Source organism: Haplochromis burtoni, unplaced genomic scaffold (genome assembly GCF_018398535.1).
Source record: "Haplochromis burtoni strain Fernald_Lab_line unplaced genomic scaffold, NCSU_Asbu1 Contig_6, whole genome shotgun sequence".
Lineage (NCBI taxonomy): Eukaryota > Metazoa > Chordata > Actinopteri > Cichliformes > Cichlidae > Haplochromis > Haplochromis burtoni.
This window is the reverse complement of record NW_024582367.1, coordinates 973,370-997,265: the sequence shown is the minus strand read 5'-3', so window position 1 is coordinate 997,265 and position 23,896 is coordinate 973,370. Positions and strand designations below refer to the sequence as shown.

General features: G+C 42.0%; 1 protein-coding gene across 9 annotated transcripts in view; it reads left to right on the top strand.

Annotated features, from left to right (window-relative positions):
* Positions 1-23,896, top strand: part of zgc:114120 (SRC kinase signaling inhibitor 1) — a 146,322-nt gene that overhangs the window by 69,354 nt on the left and 53,072 nt on the right. For 8 of the 9 annotated variants that reach the window (XM_042223203.1, XM_042223196.1, XM_042223195.1 and 5 more), the window contains 2 exons: positions 3,875-3,901; positions 22,240-22,441. In XM_042223203.1, the coding sequence (XP_042079137.1) occupies positions 3,875-3,901; positions 22,240-22,441 (229 nt within the window). The remainder of the gene's footprint in view (positions 1-3,874; positions 3,902-22,239; positions 22,442-23,896) is intronic. The other variant, XM_042223218.1, reaches the window with a different exon arrangement.

Genomic DNA, 23,896 nt, shown 5'->3' with positions numbered 1-23,896 from the left:
GAGTGTTTCTATTTTAAAATATCACCAAACTGCTCATTAAAAGACAAAGACAGATGACTTTTAACCAGGAGAGCTGAGTGCACGATGCACGGGGGACTGTTGAGTCATTGCTGCTCGCATGTTTGGTTAAGCTTAGGCACTAAAATGTCTCAGATATGGAAGAGACTGTGATTTGGTTACAGACAGAACATTTCGTGATACCAAACACATGCTGGTTAGTAGCTGACAAGTTGACAACAGCAGCACATATTTTGCTGCTGAAGGCAAAAACAGCCTGTGGAGAATCAGCATCAAATACACACACAGTGACACGCTGGTAGACATTTTTATTGGGTTATTTTTCATCTACCCACAAGTTCAGTAGTCCGTGCAGTGACGACTTAACTGTTGTCTGTTTTTTTTCCTGCCAAATATTAAAACAATTGAAATAAAAGGTTCCTTGAAATAGAAAAAGAAGCTATGTGTCGAATAACAGACTTTTCATACACTGCAAAGGGGTCTTCAGAGTACCAGCATCCTTTATGTGTATTGTCTTTCTCACTATCATAAAGATTTGTATGAACATGCCTGACTTTAGTTCCCTCATTCAGCCAGCATCTACATATAAGTGAAAGTTGAGGAAAATAGTGGCCGGTGATTTCTCTCTTCGTTCAGGAAAGACTGGCTCTGATATCAGTCATCATCGAGCATAACATTTATTCAGGCAAAGGTGTAAAAGCTGTGGGCTTTAATTGAGTGGTTTCACCCTTTCTAGCAGATGTTGAACCTGCTGCAGGGATTTGAATTTCCCCTTCGGCTACAAGAGCAGATGATGAGGTCTTCAGTCAGCGTTCGAGTCCATCCTGCAGGTTTTTAATGGGACCTGGTGTTTAAGTTCTTCCACATCAAAGTGAGAACATTTTGTTTGGTTTTGTGCACAAAAGTGTTTGATCGCAATAGGTGAAACTGTTTTAAACTGTTTTAAAAAGTAAGACTTCGTAAATTAGCTCATGCGTCAGTTCAATAAGGAAGATCTGGATCCCTCATCTTCCTGTTTGCTCGGGTGTTCAGCTGCCAGTCTGTTCTTTACATCACTACCACTTTTCCCACGCTGTCAAACTCAAAGCTGTCATCATTTCATTAATCCAGTCGTTTTCTTTCCTGCCTTCTTTTAGCCAGTCAGCCTCCAGTTTGCATCCTTTATTCTTTCCCTCGTAAAGACGAGGCCTGGCGATGTCCATGGTACCCTTAAGGACGAGTTTTGAAACTTCAGTATACATAAATAAGGACCTGTTTTGAGGACTATTAAAATAGTTTCCAAGGGTAGCTCCAAAGCTAGAGACCTAGACCCTATACTGCAGGTGCCCAGTCCTAAATCCTGTCACCACTGGGATTCCATTCTGCCACAATGGATCATTGGAGTCTAATTGCCAAATACATTCATTGATTTCTCTGTCTCAATAAATCATGTTCAATTCTTCCAGATTAACTAACAATTGCTAGTTTGCTGAAATCATTAAGTAAATGAGGAGATTGATGATGCTACTGAAGGGTTCCCTATAAACATCAAAAATAGGATTGGTTGTAAGGGATTGTACAGCCTGCCTGTAAGATCACTAATAACCCAAACAGTTACCACCATGGACTTCTTAAGGTGGAGCAGTTCACCCTTTTATAATGCGTACTGTGCTTCTCAAACATAACAACAATACAGCTGCTGCTGAGAGATGGAAAAGCACTCTGGGAAGTTTATTTCTCACTTCCAGTTTGGATAAAAAAGAAGGTAGACTGTCGGAGAGCGTTATTCACATACAGTAATGAGTGATTTAGCCGGCTGTAATTAGTGACCATAGAGAGATGGATGTCTGCTAAATGGCTAAAACAGTTTTAAATTATGGTGTCATAGCACAGACGTCTTTCATAGACTAACCCATTCATTTGGACGAGATAATCCAGTGTCTCTGAAAACTGCTAAACTACACACACGTTAATCTAGGCAGATTAAATTTATTGCACATCTAATAATATTGGAGACAATGCTTTAACATAAGAATTCCTTTGCTTTGCAGGCAAGTAACGCTAAGTTATCCGCTAATCCTAGCTTGTTTGGGCTGCATTCATAAAGTTGAATGAGAGGAACGCAGAGATGCAGATACCTGCTAATTAGTGCTAAATAATCAACTGGAGCACACATTTCTTGGACAGTCTATTCTTTGATGGCTGTTTTAATCAACAATACTATTGAATATTCACTGGGAAGTATTAGACTGTACTTAAACTATCCTCAAATGTCCAGCACGTCTGTCTCCAGTGGATCTAATTTTTCATCTTTTGAACTTTTTGACAACTATCATCTTTTGATTTGCATATTTTTCCCTTTTTTGGAGGAACGTGTCATCTCAAAGACAGATGACGTTTACTGATCTGATGCCTGGTTGTTAATGAGTTCTTCTTCCATTACTGCCACCTTCTAGCTGTAGGAGCAACTTACATCCCCCTTGTACTGAAAAACCAAAGAAAAATATATATATTCAAGAGAAAACATAGTTGGTTAAACTTGAGTATTTTCTAACTAACTTAAAGGAAATGTAAACATTTGAAAATCATGGTTCTTCCCATCTGTACCTCAAGTTATTTTTCAGATAAACAAATAATCAATAACATGCACACGTGTATTTTTCAGCAGGTACTGTATTTAACCTGCACGGTTGCCTTAACAGTCTCCTGCAGGGCGTGAGAGGTGTTGTCCAAAATGGACATTATCTTGGCCAACAGATTTCTGGAACACTCTGTAAGCATGTCAAAGGAGCTTGCAAAGAAAAGCGTCTGGACTTCTTTAAGTTAACTTCCTTAATTCTGTAAGCATGTTTACTCGGGAGTTTATGAGTATTGACTTTTTGGACTTAATTTTTGACTCTTCACATTTTCGTATTTCATTTTAATTTCCCAGCTCGGTGTCTTTATGCTTTACCACCTTGTTGGTTTTGTCTTTTTCATAGAGATTATTAGCAATACCAAATCAGATCAAACATCAGTGCAGAAAGGTGGCAGAAATTTGCCCTGACTGGGTCATTCAAATACTTTGCAGGGTCACACAGGGTCGTACTATGGAACGTATCAATTCATGGGCTCTGACTGAAGGTGACGGATCAGTGCATAAACGCTCTCAGTGTCTGCATCTTCAGGAATCAGAGTAATGCTGACCTGAGCACTGGCTTCCTTCCAGATCAAGTAAAAATGGCAGCTTGTTAATCCAGTGTCTGTGCATTGCTTTAATCCCGGTCCTGGGTACATGCCAGCAAACTCTGCAAGTGAGCCTGTGGGGCTGGTTTTAGGAGCTGCCTGGCCCTGCATCATTAGTATGTGTGAAGTCACTGTAAACATTTGATTAATTGCTGAGAAGCAATTACAAGCAATTAAAGTCCTATTATGATGGCAGTGAAGGACAACGCAAGTTAATCTGGCTATCATCACGATAATTAGCTCATCATTTCCTCACCAGGCCTAATGTACAGAAAATAATAAATAAAAAGGGCAATTTTTGGTTTTCTTGCTTCAGCTTTGCTACAATGTGTGGTCATTTTAAGCAACGCGGCCTTTGTGTTTTGGGGCATATCATTCTCGCTGTGTAAAAACGACGTACCATTAAACCTCTCAAACTTCATTAGGCACACTTTGCGGTATCACTTGCAAATCTTCGCATGGCGACTGAGTGACAAAGCATTTTCTCTCTCTGTTCTGGTTCTAACCAGTCGGTTTTGTGCTTTGAGCATTTCTAGTGTGGCATTTGCAGAACAAAAAGTCTCACACTCAGTCGTTCTTTTTCTCCCTCTTTCACCCTCCCTGCCCCTCTTCTGTCTCCTTTACTCTTTGTTTTTCTTTCCTCCCCCTCTAGCAACAACCAAACTACTGGAGCTTCAAGGTCAGTGCCAATATTGTGTTTGTGTTTCAGCGTAAATCTGTGCCTCTGTGTGGATTCGTCTCTTAATAGGATAACTCCATTGTGTCTTTGCATGCCTGCTTCTCCACTGCATTAGCGCTGGTCACACGTTGGCACTCACTTCTGCATTTAACTCTTTTAACACTCTTGTGCTGCATGCTGCGACATTTCTCCCTCAGAGTGTTCACATAAGAAAGAAAAAATCCCTGCATGAATCAAATAAGTGCTTTGGTTCACTTTAAACTATGCAAGTAAGATTTCTGATATGCAATTATTGAACACAATATGCCTGTTTCATCAAATATGAGGCAAGAAAAGGTCCAGTTCAGCCTGAGAGCTGCTGGCTGGAGCTTAACTTACTGCTGCTGCTCGCTAAAATTTCCCTATAAAAAGGCACTGTACCAAGCTTGTTATTGGCTGTCTCCAGACCTGCAGATCCCTGCCTACAACTCCCATGTTGTCTGTAATTCAAATTAGGCCTGGTGTTGGTCTCTGATGGTAAAACTAAATCAATGAGAGTTTAGCAGGCAGGATGTGCAGTGGGATTGTCATTAGTGACAGAAATATGGATCAGATTGATTCTGTTCTGCAGGTTGTGCAGATGAATTATTCACCCGTTTGATTGCTGTGATAAATATTTGTTACTTGCATCATAACTAAAGCTAAGATTCCCACAGATTGAGATTTGATGTATGATATGCAAATATGTGCACGCATGTATGGGGCTAGTTTTGCTGTGCACAGGGTTTTTATCAGCAGTCTTTAGATATATTACCTCTGTGAGTTTCTTCTGTGCAGGTAATGTAAGTGCCACGCACTTTGTGACAATCAATATTTGAGCAACAGAATTAGCTGTTGCTCCATCAAGTTTTATTATCTTGTGAAAGAACTTTATCGCCAACATTTTGGACCTCATCTGTTGAAGGTAGTCTAATTCGCCAAAGCAGAGCGAGGGCTATGATAAGCAGCTGCAAGATGGTGAAGTATAGGGAGTAACTAATTCAGGACCGCCACAATAGCAATGTGGCCATCGGGGAGGTTGGTAGACAATACAACAGCAGTCCCCAACCTTTTTTGCGCCACAGACCGGTTTATGTCCGACAATATTTTCACGGACCGGCCTTTAAGGCGTCACCGATAAATACAACAAAATAAAACCAGTACCAAAACATAGAAGATTTATTCATAACACACAGGAAAAGTCCCAGGGAAACCAAGTTAACGATAAAAACCGTTAAAAACCGATTCACACCCAAGCCTCAACTCTTGTGGACCGGTACCAAACAACTCACGCACCAGCCGGGGGGGACAGCTGCGATACAAGACAGCTGGTTTGCAACCGAAGGCCAAAAGGGTTGTTTTTTTAGTAACATAGATAACTTCATCCGTTCTCTGAGATGGATAAAGAAGATCTAAGTCTATAAATAGGGGTATCCCACCGAAGTAAAGTCTGTGTGTAGGAAACATGAAGTGCGATCGTGGCTCAAGAGTTGGGAGTTCGCCTTGTAATCAGAAGGTTGCCGGTTCGAGCCCCGGCTCCGACAGTCTCTGTCGTTGTGTCCTTGGGCAAGACACTTGACCCGTTGCCTACTGGTGGTGGTCAGAGGGCCCGGTGGCGCCAGTGTCCGGCAGCCTCGCCTCTGTCGGTGCGCCCCAGGGTGGCTGTGTGAATGGGTGGGTGACTGAATGTGTAAAGCGCTTTGGGGTCCTTAGGGACTAGAAATTGCACTATACAAATACAGGCCATTTAAATGAAGTGTCAGATCGGTCTGATTTTCAGCCTAAGCCTGACAGGTTGTTGACAGACACAAAATTCCTGGATTCAGACTCTGAATCTTAACGACTCTGATGATATTTGCACAGATGCACGTGTACCTGTAGGCAGGGCACAAGGTTTTTAGCACCAGAAGCTTTCTGGTTTTCATTTCCAGTCCGCTTTGTTGTCAGACTTCTTTTGACCATTTGTGTTTGAGCAGCCTCAAAGGTTAACCAGCAATCTTAAAATGTATCTGCATTCATGAACGATGCCTGGTGGTTGGAGTGGGAGGTTTTGGCCCGTGTAAATTTTTTGCTTTTTTTAATTTGTGGTTAAACTCCTTTATTTGAAAAATAGTCTCATTGAAGCTTTTATGACTACAGTGATGTCTGTGTACTGATAGTGTTTTGGTTGTACTGTGGGCCAGCTGCTTGTAGATACTGCAGAGACATAATGTCTTTCCTTATCTGGACAGTTGGAACAGGGTCATGAAACTGCATGATCACAGCTGCTGCAAAATGTCTCTCCCATTCTCCTTGATATCGAGACAGTTCCCACAATAATGTTTGCTTCAATTCATCTGCATCTCCTCAACAATTATTTCTGCACGAGGTTAATCCTGGACTCATTGTAAATTCCATAACAACCTTGATACCTGCGGGCTATCCCAGAAGCCCTGAAAAATTTGCCTTTTAGGCTTAAGCAGTCTGAAAGGCGTAGTATCCTCCAACAGTAGAGAACCCACTGATCTGGGAACCATGCATCTATGTTTTAATTTCTCTGTTTGGTCATTGTTTCTGGTCCAGCAAAGAAGTGCATAAACGTAGAGTGTTTTGAAATATACTGTAAAAAGATGCAGACTTTGGCTACCATATTTGCTTCAACAGTTCATGTATTCAGATTACATACTCAGTAAGAAAAATGGTGCATTCCATCCATCAGTCCTGTCACCACAAATACACCATTAATCCTCTTACGTTTCCTTTAATACAACCAAGAGGCCAATTTAACATTTTGAGTCTAATTTCTTAACATCTAGCGCACAGATTGTCTTTAAATTTCCAGCACGTTTTCATTTCCCTTTTTATCAACTTTCAGCAGAGTTTGGTGCCTTTAAAGGCTATGTGTACTTTCTGTGCAGGCATAGGCTGTGAAGGATATAAGACTACCTCTTGGAAGTGTGAACTTTACATTTGGTGTTCTCTGTAGCGGCGAGAAAGGGATGAATGTGACCTAAAGCTGGAGCATATTACCTTCTCATGCATGGATGGATGGATTCAAAAGAGTGATTCGGACCGGAAGCGAGCAGCAGAATCATTTTCTCGTAGAAGTCTTTACACTCACGGGGTCGCCCTCTGGTGGCCCTTAGAAAGAATGAAGGTGTAGCTCTTTACACCTTGAAACCTTGCATCAGAAGGTAGTGAGGGTGGTCTCCAGCTGTGCAGTTACCCTTGGAAATACAATGGAAACTATTCTAACCTATTAACCAATTAAAAGCGCTTTGGGGTCCTTAGGGACCAGTAAAGCGCTATACAAATACAGGCCATTTACCATTTTAAAAGGTAAGAAAACTACAGGTGCAGACGAGGTCATCAGATGTCGTCTTTATGGGGGAAACAGTTAAGGGCTTCAGAGCCCATGTTCGTGTTTCCCTGTGATGGGCTACCCTGGCTTTTACCCAGTAACATCTGGGATAGGCTCCAGCCCTCCCAGGACCTTGAACTGATTAAGCAGTTCAAAATACAGTTTGATGACTGCATTCATCTTTTAAATACAGTTTATACACAATTCAGGAACCTTATATAAGTGTAGTTAGTAAACCTTAGTAAACCTTTAGGTGTCATTATCAGGCATCCACTCCCTTAAACGTATTTATAAGACATTTTTAATCAGGTTATTTCAGTTCAAGGTGCTTTAAGAATGATTCCCATGAAGAATAAATGTAAAACAAAAGAAAAATTCTAGTTTAAAGTAGCATATAATATTTTATTTAACATGCAGCAACTGAAGTAAATAAAATAAGATAAATAAAAGCAAAAAAAGAATAAAAAAGATTAGCTAAATGGAAGCCGTGAAGTCATTAATCATGCCCTTTTATTCTTTGTGGTTTTATTGAATGCAATCTGGACTCAGTTACACACTTAGTGACAGAACATATTAGAGATAGGATTAGTTGACATGTATCAAAAATCCAGAGCCAAATTTAAACCCACGCTATCACAAACACGCGGTCTGCTATCCAAGATTTTGAAAACACTCAGAGACCCCTGAGTGCGCCCTTATTGAATCCAGCCATCGGAATGAAACCTTGTTTCCGGCTGGAGTCGGAAATTTCACCAAGCGCTGGCGAGGCTGCAATGCAAATAGCATGACATGAAAGGATTAATTTGAAAACAGGCCCATTAGTGGTCATCACTCACTGCCAGCTTCAGCGGCTGTGGAGCTACCAGCTGGTTTCAAACCGAGGAACTTGCTCCCACTCTGTGAAAAATTATATAAAGTGACAGAGCGAGTTTACATCCAGCATCTGCAGACAGCGTTTGTGCCTTCAGCTGTGTTAGCACAGGCACGTTTGAAGAATGTCACTTAAGTTCAAGTGTCAGCTAAATAATAAGAAAACGGATCATTCAGGGTGAGCTGGAGTGTGGGCAGACTCCAGGTTTGTTGTGCGTCTGTTGTTGTGTGTGGTCTAATCATAGATTGTTGCCACTGTGACATCACCCATTGGTTCTGAAGCCTCGGCGTTACCATTTTGGCCCCTGCTATGTTGTTGTTTTAGAGCTAGTAGCAACCATATACAAGTTATTAGCAGAGCTTGGTTAGCAAGGTGCATAGCTGTAGAGCACAGGTATCTAATTATTGCTAAATACAGACTGATTGGACCACACAGAAAGCCGTATTATTTGTCACACAATCCAAATAAAATGTTCCAAATGGCACCAGCAGCACAAAAACCTGTTGGGAGATCTAGTTCTGTGTCTCGAATTAGTGGACATGAGGCAAATCTTTAACTTTTAAGACTTAAAAATACAAAAATGGGTTCATTATAAAAATCCTCATACACCATACAGATGTTCATATGTAAAACTATCCATAGAGGCTAAAGCTGCTTTTGGTCCCAGGCTGTGAACATATTTATTTCTGCTGTAAAGTTGGACATTTTAACATGTGAAGTATTTGGACGGACTTGGTTTTGGAGTCAACCTCATGTGGCCGTTAGAAGAACTGCAGGTCCACTTTGGTTTTTATTTTTTAGCTCTGGAGGTTGATGACTGGGTATAATAAGTATCACATTTCCTGTAATTATGTCCAGAGGATCAGCAATTAAAACAAAAGTCACAATAATTAATGAGCTGATCTTACTAAATGAATTTCAGGTGATTTAAATTGAGCTGGAGGCAGCTGCTACAGGCGGCAGATGTTCTGTGTGAACACTCCTGCTCCTGTTTCTGGCCCCAGACAATAACTTACTCTGATGTTTGAAGTTTCCTTTAGCTTTGAATTTATAATTTTGGGTATTTTTATGTTTCATTCTTCACCTCATGCACATTTCTGTACCTATTTTGTGCATTTTGCTGTGTGTGTTTCTGTGTGTTACTAGTCTGTGCAGCCACCAGTTGTACATCTGCGTGTGCTGGCCAGGACACTCTTGCAAAAGAGATTTTTAATCTCGAGAGTCATAAAGGTTTAATAAATAAAAAAATGAATAGCGATAAATAGATCCCGCTGAGGATTTATGTGCCTCAGTTCTTCTGAGATATTAAACTTTAATAGCAAACAAAGAAAGTGTCTCCTATGAAATTAGTTTGGAATTGGGATGCTGTTTATGAAAAGAAAGAGTGCTTTTGGCCCCACAACAAACCATTTTAACCTTTAGTATATAGATGTGGATTCAAGTTCTTCAGCTCACATAATCATATCAACACTATTAATGACTAGATAAACTGAAAGCAGTTTTTTCAGACTTGACAGTTGGAAAATAGAAAAATGCTCAAAGGAAACAGTTTAAGTTGTTTTGTGGAAGAAGAATCAAATTTCTTTACATCTCGGCCATGTAAGGATCAACATGGGACTAAAATGCATTATTAGTTTGGCTTGAATAAATTATGCATATTGAACGGACCCATGTGACCCTTACTTTCATTGAGCTTGTGTTGTGCATGTGCTAACCTAAGCACTTACTGCAGCTTACATCATCTTAACCATAAAATTACTTGATAATCTGAAAGGCATCCTTGCATACCTACTGCTGATGCAGCAAATCTGAACTCTGCTCAAGGATTTTCTGTAATGGAACAATGAGAACGCTGCTGCTTTTGAATTAAATGGGATGTGAAATGTCAAAGGATAAGGTTGAGGGGATAAAACCAAAACTAACAATGAACTTGTGTGTCTGCGTGTGTGTGTGTGTGTGTGTGTGTCTCGTTCCTCTCTGCAGTGGAGCTCCACCGCTGTCCAAAACAGCTGTCCTCTTTACCATGAACACAGCAAACTGTAGTTTATATATAGCACCTGCACAACATTACACAAATATTGTTGTCAATACAACAGTAAGGATGCTCTGAATTAAAGTTTCTGGCCCTGGAGCAACCTTAAAAACAAAAATCAAGGTCAGTGAAATTTTATACCTTCATTTGTAGAGAAGTTAAAGGTTGTGCTGCTAGTAAGTCCAACTCATTCACACCAGGTAGCAGTTTGCAACATGACAGAGCTGACCACGACGGCTAATATGTTCATACCCTCCCCTATGGCCACAAAATGTAGGTGTGACTGCAGGGCAGACCCAGAGTGGACTTGCGAGGTTATCTCTAAGGTGGCTTTGGAAAAACTCAGCATTCCCTGGAAGAGCTGGAGGCAGTGGCTGAGGAGAGGGAGATCTGAGAAGCTGTGCTAAGATTCCTGCCTGTAGGACCAGGACTCAGAGACCCTGCAGGATGGAGCTGATAAACTATCTTTGCTCTGTCCAGCAAAGCACCTAACCCATAAATAACCCCCAAGAAAAACACTGTGCAAGTGCAAACAGTTACTTCACTGCTTCTCTTTGCATTCACTGAACAAAGATGACACGTAGAGAGGTGTGCCTGCAGCAGGACTGCAAGACCTCACACTTCCAGGCTGTATAATGAGTCTTTGTCCAAAAAATATCTTGACTTTTTTTTTCTGAAGTCCCTACTTTTACAATTACCTAAAAACGCTGTATAGCTACAACCCTACTTTGTGGTAGAGAGGAGCATTCATGGTTCCATCAGTTACAGCAAGTCGTGCAGGTCCTGACTGTAGGACAGCAGCCCCAACATCATGTTTAACTGTTGCGGTGATGTTTTTTATTAAGTGTTGTTAGTTTTAGTCCAGATGGGACTCAAAAGTTGAACCTTTTAGAAGATTTGTCTCTTCAGTCCACAGAATATTTTTCCCCCCAATTTTTTTTTCTTTGGCAAAAGTTGAGCTGTTGTTGTTTTTCATCAGTCTCTTTCTTATGGTTGGATCATGAACTCTGACCTTAACTGAGGCAAGTGAGGACTGCAGTTCTTATTCTGGGTTCTTCTGTGACCTCCTGGGTGATGCGTTGATGTGCTCTTGGAGTAATTTTAGTAGACAGGCCACTCCTGGGAAGGTTCACCTTTTTTCCAAGCTTTCTTGGAATTAGCCACCTTAAATAGCTATTTTGCTAACTACATTAAGGGCCATGCCTGCATGCCTGTCTGAGGTTGCCTTCTCTATGACCATAATGTTCTCTAAGACAGCTGTTTGTACATCAAAGTACAAGCAGAAATTTCAAGCCATCAGCCTGTATATCATCTGACACTTTGCCAGTTTCCTTCTCGTCCCATTTGTACTCACCACTCAGTTAGCATACATCTTGCCTGGACCTTGTCAGACGATTTAACATAGCCTACCAAACATATTGTTGCTTTTGGTTCAGTGAGGACTCTTTTAAAGGAGGTCAAACTTCTCTAAGAACTAATGCTCTTTAGCTTACCTGGCGCTATGTTAGCATTCACAGCATGTCTTTATCCTGTCTTCCTTCTCTCACCCCAACCGGTCGCAGCAGATGGCCCCGCCCCTCCCTGAGCCTGGTTCGGCCAGAGGTTTCTTCCTGTTAAAAGGGAGTTTTTCCTTCCCACTGTCACCAAAGTGCTTGCTCATAGGGGGTCATATGATTGTTGGGTTTTTCCCTGTATGCATTATTGTAGGGTCTACCTTACAATATAAAGCGCCTTGAGGCGACTGTTGTTGTGATTCAGCGCTGTGTAAATAAAACTGAATTGAATTGAATTCAGCACGGTGGCACGGTGGTTAGCACTGTTGCCTCACAGCAAGAAGGTCCTGAGTTCAACTCCACCATCAGGCCGCGGTCTTTCTGTGTGGAGTTTGCATGTTCTCCCCGTGTTTGCGTGGGTTCTCTCCGGATACTCCGGCTTCCTCCCACCGTCCAAAGACATGCAGCTTGTGGGGATAGGTTAATTGGATAATCCAAATTGCCACTAGGTGTGAATGTGTGAGTGAAAGTGAGTGTGAATGGTTGTCTGTCTCTGTGTGTTGGCCCTGCGACAGACTGGCGACCTGTCCAGGGTGTACCCCGCCTTTCGCCCTATGACAGCTGGGATAGGCTCCAGCGCCCCCCGCGACCCTGAAAAGGATAAGCGGAAGCAAATGGATGGATGAATTGAATTCATCATCTTCTGCTAACAGGTGATGTGCTCTGTCCCTGGGCCGCCTGAAGCCCTAATACATTTAGCTTTCATGATATGGTGTCCTGAATGTTGGGAGCTCTTTTGGTCGCATAATTCCCACCTATGGGCGCTGCACGCCGTTACCTAAACCCTCTTTGACAGAATTTTCTTTAAGGATATTTAACAGGAAATGGATACTGAAGCAGCAAAGTAATTAATTCATAACTTATGTGCAGTTTTTCATTGCAGAATGTTCAGTGGTCAAATATTCCCACCCTGCACCCTGCGAGAACCACTGTTCAACAGCTAAATTCACTGTTGTGCTTTTTAAGAGAGCAATAATCTTAGAATAAATACAATTATTTTGTAACAGGCGCTCAGTTAAGTCACAATGAGGCAAAAGCATCAAATTGAAAGGCACTGGAATTATCCTTGACTATACATAAATACACAAAACAAACTATTATTAGTGTCAGACGATGTGGGAGGGCTTACGGATTGATTAAAAAAAACATCCAAGTTGAGTCATTTGCAGAAGTAGCACACAAAAATTGTCGATTAATCCACGGCTGAAAATGGTCCTTAGCAAATCGAGTATTTCCTCCTTTGTGCTATAAGTGCCCATCTGTTTGTAAAATGACTGTGCCTGTTTTCATAAAATGAAAGTGTATATTTAGGAGTATTTCTTAAAGACTTCCAGAAATCACTGAGCTTGAGAGCTGAGCATCAGAGACAGGGTAGGGACAGATGGGCACATTGTCGGTTTGGGCTTTTTCAGAGGATCGTCGACAATAAGAAATTAGAGTGACGGCTTTATCCTTTAACACAGACAGACAATAACAAATGCTCGGCTGTGCTGAAAGTGCTTGAATATCGGTGCTTAATTACATATACATCCAGCATATGTACTTTGCAAAAATAGCCTCTTTTATTTTAATATATGGCTAATCTCTCGTGTTACAGTTTGCATCTCGTGCTCCTTTCGTCATGTACGTTCACAGTAGCTCTCTCGCTGCCTCGTCTGTTTAGCTGGTGACAAACACACATGCTGGCTTTTTTCCCATTCTCCCCCTATTTGTTGCTGGTCTGCTGCCCATACAGGATTGGTTATCGCTCCTCTTCCTCTCAGGGAGACGGGGAGTCTCGCCTCCTCTTCTGATGCAATAGAAACCCCTGCAGCAGTGCACCGCTGTGCTCATGTGTGTGAGGCTGTGTATGTGTTTAATAGTCCCCTGCTATTCCCCCTTTGATGTCTCCAGCTTGCTAAATGCACACAAACATCGGTGGCGCTCGTACTGATTGGACGCAAGCAAATGGGAATATACATTCTTATATTATATCACACATTTCCTCTCACACGCTCCCCTTGCATGAGGATTTTCAGCTCGTCAGCGGGGCTGAACATGGATTCAAACACCAGGCAGCAATTGCTGCTGACAGTGTCAAAGACACAATGGAGCAGAGTGCTGCATAATTCTCCTCTTTTCATCACTCCCAGCCTCACTTATACAAATATTAATGCTGCATTTTACATCTCTTGTCCGCTTGTCTTTCTGTCGAGAGTGGCCAGAGTAATCACCGCCTATTGTCGCTTTTTCTTTGCCTTGGTGTTTAATTTGGGGCGGGGGGGTGGACCATACTGTGGGGCTTAGATAGGGAGTGGGGATCCTACTGAAGCTGCATCCAGTATTGCACTTGTTCATCAGCCTTCTTCGTTACTGAGGGAATGATAATGGGGCCTACTGGGATTATTTTGTAACCATAGTGACGAAGCAGAGGAAATGTTTAAATATGCATACCTGGCTTTATTACATCTTGTGTTCCTCGAACCTCACCGATGTTTATCAGGTTATGTCTGTGTAGCTACTAGATTTTGTCATTTTTATAAAACGGATCAAAAATTTGCATGTTTCATGTGAACAGAAAGATTTTTCTGTGGATCCGTTTTAAAAATATAACGTGTACATGTGAACGTAGCTCAAGGCTGAAGTGGCAAAAACGGCAGTTCCTTCGGTTGTCGTGGGCATGGTTGGTCTTATTATTATTATTATTATTATTAAATACATATATTATTTGTCACATAAACAATACAACATATAGTGAACATGCAGTGAAATGCTGGTGTCCGAGCTGCGGGCAGGATGCAGTCGTAGGGAGAGAAGTTCATTCATTCAGCAGGGGTCCAGAGTAGAGGCGCTTCTCCTCCTTAAAAAGAGCCAGTTGAGATGGTCCCCTCCTGGGTCAGGTGTTCCAGGCATGTCCTCCCAGGAGGAGACCTGCTGGAGAAATTATATCTCTCATCTGACCTGGGAATGCCTCGGTGTTCCCCAGGATAAGCTGGAGGAGGTGGTTGATGAGAGGGAGGTTTGGACCTCTCTGCTTAGGCTGACCTGCGAGTCGTCTCGGGATAGGTGGAAAAAAATGGATGGATGATTTGTTTGTTATTATTTTAGATGTTTTTCCTTTTATTGGGATGGTTGTCATATATTATAGAAAAATTATATGCACAATGCACCACACATTTCAATGGCAAATTATTAGTTTTTTGCATGATAACTTGTGATAATTTAATAATGTGTCTTTGTATTTAACAGCTTATTTCAAGCGTTTTTCTTCTTCGTTATCATTTTAGAGTTAACGTGTTCATAAGCAGCACTTAAAGGATGATTAAAGATGATTAAAGATCAAAGACAGTTTTAAAGACAGTTTTTGATATTGTCCATTAAAAAGTAATCAAAATTTATTTTGATATCTGAGTGTTTCTTAGTTTTACACTAGTTGTTTCGTTTTTTTTCACCAGGAGCATCCCTGTTAGATTAGTGTCTGCTAGGAAGCTAAGTGCAATCACTGAACTGGATTTTTCCAATGTGTTATTGCCTTTAAGAACATTTTATAGTCTTTTTCTCTTCTCAGCAGTCTCGTAAATGTTTCAGTAATGAAGAGAATCATCCACTAAAACTTTTATTTTCATTCAAAGGACATTTTTTAAAGGATTTGTCTCTTTTGGGAGCCCAGAAGCATTGCAAGACACTTGTTCGTCTTTCATGAGTCTTACACAGAGAATATGGCAGACAGAGCAGTTTCCATACAGAGACATCCCCAGACTACCCGTGCCATATTTGTCCCAGTGAGCTAGCTCATCTCTAACGCATTCAGACAACTGCTTCTGTGGCTCTCGTGCTGTTTGGCTGTTGATATGATGCTTGGTGGAAAATCGCTATTCCCCAATCTGACTCGGAGAATAGCCGGAGCGTTTTCCGCCGCTAAAAGGCTTAGGAGGCCGACTGCTGCAGCGCTCCCCGACTGGCACTGCGCTGAGGCACGTGGCCAGAATCACTTATTGACACTTCACTGCCATCTGCCAAGACTGCGAGGTTTGTTTAGCAGGCTGAACTCTGTGGAAAGCAATAACTGGATGAGAACTTCCCTCTAGATTTTATGTGAAAGAAAATGATCCTTCACTTTAGGCTATATAACTGAAGTAATGTAGAGATGAAAGGCTGTATTTACACCCCAGACTTGGCCGGCTGTAGGGTTCACAAGGGTTTTTTTTATTATTTATTTTGTAAATAAACTAAAAATCGGGTCACATACACTTTGATGCTAAAGTATAAAAGCTCAGATCAAAATACTTCAAAATTGTCAATAAGGAAAATCCGAGCAGGGAAATGAGCAAAAGGCTCCCTGCTCTCATGGAGGTTTTGCCTCTAACTCGAAAACAAGTGCCCTTGAGCAAGGCAATTAACCCCCAGCTGCTCCTGCGAAGCTGCTCTGTGGGAAATAACAGAAGACTGCGGCTATATCGGGCAGCGCACCACTGAACACATCACGCATGCTCCTCCTTCACCTGCCTCTCCCCCCTCGGGCTGTTGTTGCAAAGATGTGCGGCCTGCCGACTCGCATCTTCCAGCCGAGGCTGCTTTGTAAAAAGTCCTCGTATGATGTGGCACCCAAACATGCCGTTAGGCGGGTAGGGATTGGGATGCTCTCATTTGTGAGTCTCACTGGAAAGGAATGCCACGGCATGTAGAGGTAATGTCCATGAAATTGCTGGGTCCAGGGGTGTGGCAGCTGTGTCAGGGGTGGGGGCTCTGCACAGCTGTGCACAGCTGCATCTTAAGTCAGTATCTTGTGTGTTAGCTGGTAGTAACCATTCAGAGTTGCCACACTGAGGTTTGGAAAGCATCAGAAAGAGCTGTGAATATTTTTACAGAAGCCTCTAAAGAGATCAAGGTGAGGAGCTAATGAAGCTGAAGCTCTTTTCATGCTTTTAAACAAGAATCTGGAAGTAGAGGTAAGGGTCAACTGTGCTGAATGGAACATGATATTTAGTGTAAATCTTTTCAAAAACTCAGTGAGAGGTTTTTAAGTTATAAGTAGCACGATATTGTGTTTAACTTGATTCATACTCTTAATAACACCACATGTTTTTTCTGCCTGGTATTAACTGAAATTGTTTAACATTAGCTGAACTGAGAGTCGTGTTTCAGCTGGCACTGAGGTGAAAATCTCAATCTGTCATTTTCTTTCCTGCAAAGAATAAATGTTGTTTTCTATAACACTTACAAAAATGTCAAATGCACACTTGCCACCATGACACCAGAAAGGCTGTTAAAAAAGATTAAAAATCAAAATATTCACACTCTGCTCCTCACTTGATATTTTCTCTTTTTCAAACTGTTCTCTGTACCAAGAGATGGTTGTGTGGGAAAATCCCAGTAGATCTGCAGTATCTGAGCAGCCAGTCTGACACCAAGAACCACGCCCCCCTTCAAAGTCACTAAAAATCACCTTTCCTCTCTATTTCCTTCTACTTAGCAGGTCCTCTTGACCACTTCTATATGCCTTCTATATGTCAGTGCGCCCCAGGGCAGCTGTGGCTACAATGTAGCTTGCCATCGCCAGTGTGTGAATGTGTGTGTGAATGGGTGGATGACTGAATGTAGTGTAAAGTGCTTTGGGGTCCTATGGACTAGAAAAGCGCTATACAAATGCAGGCCATTTACCATTTACCTAAATGAGAGAATTAGTGAGAAAATGTTAGTTTTAAGGAATCCTGGAGTCCTGCCAGTCATGTGACAGAGCTCGAGGGGCACCTTGACACTTGAACTGTCTGCATTCCCACCACATTCGCCCAGATCCCTGCAGAGATGCCTGCTGGTCTCTGGAGGATCACTGGGGGAGTTTTAAAACAGTAGAACAGCACAGGAATGATTAAATATGGTGCTCAGGTGGGGATAAAAGGTCAGACAGAGGTCTGAGGTGCCTTGACACAGAAATAGTTGAGCCAAAATTGATATCCAACAATAGCCAACCAAGTCACCATTTTTCCCACATCATTCTTCCATTTTAAATAATCAGGGTGATTGTGTTGGCTCAGGATTGTTGCCGTGATCATAACATCGCACAGAGTTCACCTCTCCCCGTGTTGGCAGTAGGAACAGACCTGGTGAGCAGCCAGCTGCTTGTTTATTGTTTATTGTCATGGAAAAAAAGACACAGCAGATGACTAATGTTTCAAGATATTAAATTGATTTCCACTTAAATTAATATATCATATTTCATGTGACAGATAAGAAGTGGCTCGTTACTGATAAAGTCAGGGAGAAAGCAGGTTTTTTAAGTTACTGCCTCGTGTTACAAGCTGTTGAACCACGGACTGTGTTTCACACAGGACCGTAGAGTCCTGCGCAGGTAATGCATCATGGTCTGAATCTGGTGTTTTTTTCTTTAGTCATTAAATAGTGATAAAGCCCACACATTTCCATCTGTGCTGGTATCAAATTGTTGGTTTGGTGCAATTGAAAGCCGGGTTTACATGAGTACATTTAAAAAGACATGAGCTCAAACTGCAGGTGCCTGGAATAAACCAGGCTATCCTTTGCAGTACAACACCGAGGAGCATTTTCTACATAAAAAATGTGTTAATGGAAAGTTGACAGTTTTATTCTGTAACGGCTCATATAGTCTGACAAAGGTGGAACAAGTGAAATTATCCACGTTGTCTTCCTTCAGTGATTACAGTTCAATTTGAAAGAGAAAGCCATGTGATTATGTGCACCGCCCTTCTGCGCTCATGAAATTCATTGAATCTCTCATGCAAGAAAACGTATGCACTGGATGCTTCAGCTTTCAGGGAAGACTGATGTTTAAAGCACTCTGTGTAGCTGGATCGACTTCACAGACCTTTGTGTCCATTGCAGAGTAATAAGACTCTGAGAATGCCTCCTTAAGCAAGGAGCCTGAATATATTCAAGCTAAACAGAGATAAGGACAAAATTTATTGACTGCAATCAGTCAGTCCAGTGTCTCAGCAGGGCTGGAGCCTGTCCCGGGTGTCACTGAGCGAGTAACCCATTTTATTCATATTAGGAATCATTTTTTATGTAAAAAAAATAGCTTATCCTTATTTTGAAGAGATAATGCTAACAAGCTTGATTAGCAAGCTGTGTTCATGAATTGTATATGAGCAAGCCACAAACGCCTGCTAATTAGCGCCGAGTTGTAAACCATCCATCCTTCCAGGACTTCTGCTGTAATTTCTCCAGCATGCCCTGGGGTCTCCTCCAAGCTGGACATGTCTGAAACACATCACTGTATAAACACATCACTTTATGAACACATCACTTAATAATTCATTCACAGAGCAACAACTTGGGGTTCAGTGTGCTCACCGTCTGGCCAGGAGGAGCAACGCTCTTCCACCCCTGCTGGAGCCCCGCTGCTGCCACCGTTCCCAGTGTGTGTAATAATAATCATTCACAGTTTATTTGGTGTGTCCTGCACCTCAGCAGGGAGGATCCATGTCAATGGAAAATTGTATTTAGTAGTCAGTATAATCTTTTAGTGATATAAGTTTGCTTATGGTAGGATGCTGTTTGTAGTTATTTGTATTAGGAAATGTTTAACCAATCAATTGTGTAGTGACAGGATGTGTGATTTTTAGCAGGCTTGGTTCACCCCCACATCCTGGGAGCATGAGAGGTCGTACCTTGTTTTATTGTTTTAACGTAGCTATGTCTGTTTTAGTCTAAGTGCTTTAACTGCTGGACTTCCTCACCGTGCCATCTAGGGTGGGGGAGACTACCCTCTTTATGACCAAGGATGTACCTTTTGTGCTTTCATGTTATATGACCCTTTGATCACAACACACACACACACACACACACACACACACACACACACACACACCACACACACACACACACACACACACACACACACACACCACTGAAGTATAAATAAAGACCGGGGCAGTTTCTTAGTGCGAGTCTCTCAGTAGGGAGCTGCCCTTGCTAGCAAGAAGTTCTGTGTGTTTCTCTTCTCTGAGTCTTTACTGAAGAAGTGTTTTAGAATATTTTCCCTAACAATCCATAAACTGGTCACTTAGTTAATGCAAAAACAATGTAAGTAGTGATGGCTAAAAAAAATCATCTCTGTTGGAGTAGTAGAGTATAGCAGCAGCTTGTCACTGAGTCAGGCAGAAGAAGAACTAAAGGTTATGTGGTTTGTGTATAAGATCAAGTCACTGAACTGAAACACTCTACTGTGTTTGCACTGATGGTGCTTTCTGGAGCATTTTAATGAAATTATTTCACCATTCCTGTGGGCTGCTGTGTGAAACAGACCATCCAAGAGGTTTGTGAGTCAGATTTAGTGAGTCGAATTATTGCATTTTATTATTCTGTTGGGGATGAGTTGGTACCCCGAGTATCACGGGGCCTTGTTCATGAATTGGGGGAAGAAGGAAGGAGAGACTAACTATGTGTTGGTTCGGCATCTGCACTGATGTGCTGATGCTACACTGGTCTGCTGTGGTGAAGAGCGGGCTGAGTGTGGAGGTGAAGCTGTCGATTTTTGTTCCTCACTCTCAGTTATGGTTATGAGCTCTCGCTAGTGACTGAAAGAAAGAGATCACAGACACAAGCGTCCATCCAGAACGTCTCCCTGGATTATGGGCGGTGTTATTGGAATGGAGATGGTGTTTCTGCCTCTAAAGTGTTTGTCAGTATGCGGGCTGAACCTTTCTCCTTCAGAACCCACACATCATTTAGCCTTTGATGCTACGCCTCGTCATCAGAAATGATTTCAGTAAAGCACGAGATGAAAAGAGTTGCTTTTAATCACTTCAGTGTAAAAACGAATCACTTGAAAGAACAGGCAATAAAAAGAGCACTTGTCATAATTTCAGAATTGCTAAGAGCACTTTTCTTTGAAACATCTGATTTTTTTTAAATGTATATATCTGATTTAGCGTTATCCGACCTTTCAGAGGTTCTCTGGCTCTCTCGAGGCCTTAGCATTACACAAATCAATTTTATGTACACTTCAGATGTGAAAATTGATCACGCTTTCCATGAGATTTGAAAAATATATCACTGTGCATGTGTTTCTTTGCCCAGCTTATCACTGCAGCCAAAGTCATTTTAATGAGTCTTGTGAGGGGAGTGTGAGGGAGGAGGTCCTCTGGGAACGATCCTGTGGGAAGCTTTATTGACTGTTACTGTGGAAAATAAAACGGCGGAGTTAAACGTACAGCCAAGCTTCACGTCTGTCTGTTAACCGAAATTAAAAGAGAAAATCTTTTTTACTCTGTTTACTCTCCTCTTTCTCTGGTGAATATACGCTCTGTTTCTAACCCTTATCTGCTCTTTTTCCCTTCTTCCCTTCACGATTCGCTGAACACAAACTTTGTAATTCCCGACTCTTTTCTCCCCGCCAGCTTGATTCTTGTGCGCTGGAAGGCAGAAGGTGTGCAGTGTCTGGCTGTCGAGCGCACTCCGAGGCCATAAATCTCCAAACATATGAGAGGAGGCACACATAGTCTGTCAGCCTGTTCTCGGTGTTAAAAGACATGTGGGTGCATGTGTTTCGCCATTTTTTTTTAATTTAAAGGACTCTTGAAATGATATTAATGAAGAAAGAGCAAACCCCCAACAGATAATTTAGTGGAGCAGACTGTAAGTGTGCATTTTATCCTCAGATTTGATGTCTTTTGACGTGATTGTTGGCGTTTCCTACATGTTTGCGCACACATGCGTGGCCCGCTGTAGCCTCCAGAAATCAAACAGCACCCACAGAGTGTTAGTGAGGACTAAGCAAAGAGCACGGATGCATAAGACAATTGGGGCTGGCTTCACGTGGCACTGTGGGAGCTCATTACTGTAGTCTTTGGGCTGGAAAATGTCTGTCAGTAAGGATTCATTAAAAGCCAACCTGCTGCAGGAGCTCCTGGTAGGGCTGTAATGAGAGGTCCTTCTCAATTTGGGCTTCCCAGTGGTTTCAGATTGAACAGGTGAAATATTAGCAGCAATCTGCATTACAGATAGAGGGGCTGTCCAGGCCAGAGTTTGGATTTGCTGGGGTCATTAGCATCACAATGCCCCAGTTGGCTCAGTTTTTTTAGGAGCATTTGAAAGCACCAGGCTCTCGGTCACGTGCTCTGAGCCACCAGCAGAATATCATCCACTTATTTCATCTTCAGAAAGATTTCAGTCAGCACCAGCTACTGCCTCCTACATATCAGAACATTTAGTGGAAACATTGTTTGAATAGTTTTTTGTGTCCCATTAACGCAGGCGGCCCTGAGTTTGACTCGTGGGTTTGTTTAACCTGGCTGTCTGAGCTGCTCTAATTTTAGGCTTCGGCTCACTTTGTTTTGAGTCTCTGTGCGTAGATGAAGACGTAAAGCTTCTTTGTCTGAGGTTAAACGTGTGTATTTGTGCTAAAAGCAGGTTTTTACAGTCTCTTTTGTTTCTTTGCATTGATTTCCCGAGGCCAATTTTGTTTGCTTTCTGTTCTGCATGTGTTTTTGGTGTCAGCTCATTGATCGCTCTGCATCATCCGTGCTTTTATTTTTCTCTCCTGACTTCTCGACTTCTGTCTCGCAGACTCGCACGCCACGTGTGACACGACTCAGCCCGACACAGCCAGCTCTCGCCGACCAGGCCAGCAGGGTATCCTTCGCGTCAGCCGAAAATCTGGAGAGCATGTCAGACCCTGATATTCCCATCGGCTTCAACAGGATGAACCGGCTCCGCCAGAGCCTGCCGCTGGCCCGCTCGTCCAGCCAGGCCAAGCTGCGGGCGCCAGGTCAGTCCGCTGTCTTTGAGTAAAATTGAAAAATTTCATATCTCTCATATTTAGATTGTGTCGAGGCCCATCTGTGATATCCACTCAGCAGAAATGACGAAAACGACTTGAACCTTTCTGATTCTGTGCAATAAATGAGATCATGTAGGGGTTAGACATGTGCACGTACAATCTGCTCACGGCGATGATGACTACAAACTTTCTACAATAAAATCCAAAGATGTTTCAGGAGATTGGAGCCTTCAATTATGCAGACAGCTTTTAGTTTCATTCAGCAAAATTTTTATTCAGACTAAAGTTTAAAATCTTGACATTTTAGGGTGTGGTTGTCCTTTTTTTCTGTTTATTCATAAAGTCTCTGTAATGTTGTTTTAATAGTAAGTTATTTCAGTGGGAAAAAAACACCTCAGTTGTCATTTTAAACTCTGTGCGGGTGAAATCTGTTTCTCATTTCTTTGAACCACAAATGAGAAGTCGGGACAGGATTCATCTCCCAGTAATAACATTTACTTTTTTTGATGCAGTCACACTTTCAGACTTCTTTGGCTGATTGGTCAGAGATAACAAGCTTGTTACTCCAAGGATGGTTCCTACTGCTTCTCCAAACTCTGAGTTAAATTGCTGACTGCAGACTGATGATTACAAAGAAGTGATGCTTGAGAGAAAAACACTGTTACAAGTACTGATTTTTTTTTTAATGTTAGCTCATTTTATTTGAGGCTTATTTTTTTTTACTTCTAGACTAACTTTTGAGATTAAAAACCTTTATTTGTGCTGACATCTCTGCTGGTGGCCATTACTGAGACTCCTTTGATTAAAGGGGAGCTTTGCCACCAGCTCTTGGCTTAAATTTACCCACTGCTGCACCCATTGGCTCAGTGAAATCCTCAAACCAGAGAAAAATGTAGAGCAACAGACTCACAAGACATTTATCGATATCAATGCTCCCCCAAGATGTTTTTTTTCACCGCCCAGAAACTCTGACGCAGGTGTGATGTGATGATTGACCTTGTTTCTGAGTCATTGGCTCCAGCCCCAATAATGCTGGGAACCGGAGATCTTACAGCCGGGGCAATGCAAGTGTAAAGCAGGACCAATGGAGTCAAGGGACTGTCCTACTATCTTTATTGAACTATATGAGGGTCTGAAGGTTAAGTCACATTTGGTGGTGTGCTCAAAGGCACAAGTCAGAACTACTGTGCCAAAATTCAGCAGTGTCTGTAGCTCAATCTTTAAAAAAGTAGTGTGGTTTCACAGACTCGCACAGAAGGGCTGGGACTGGAGGGATGTTTGGCTGCCCACCTCTCATTAGAGAGTGATAACCCGAGCCTTCAGACATGCACTGCACCCCTGAAGCTTCGTAAATATTACCCAGGGGAGCTGAACGTGAGAATAGAAGTGTCAGACTCGGTTGGATCAAACATTAAACGGTGTTTAATGTTTGATCCAACCAGA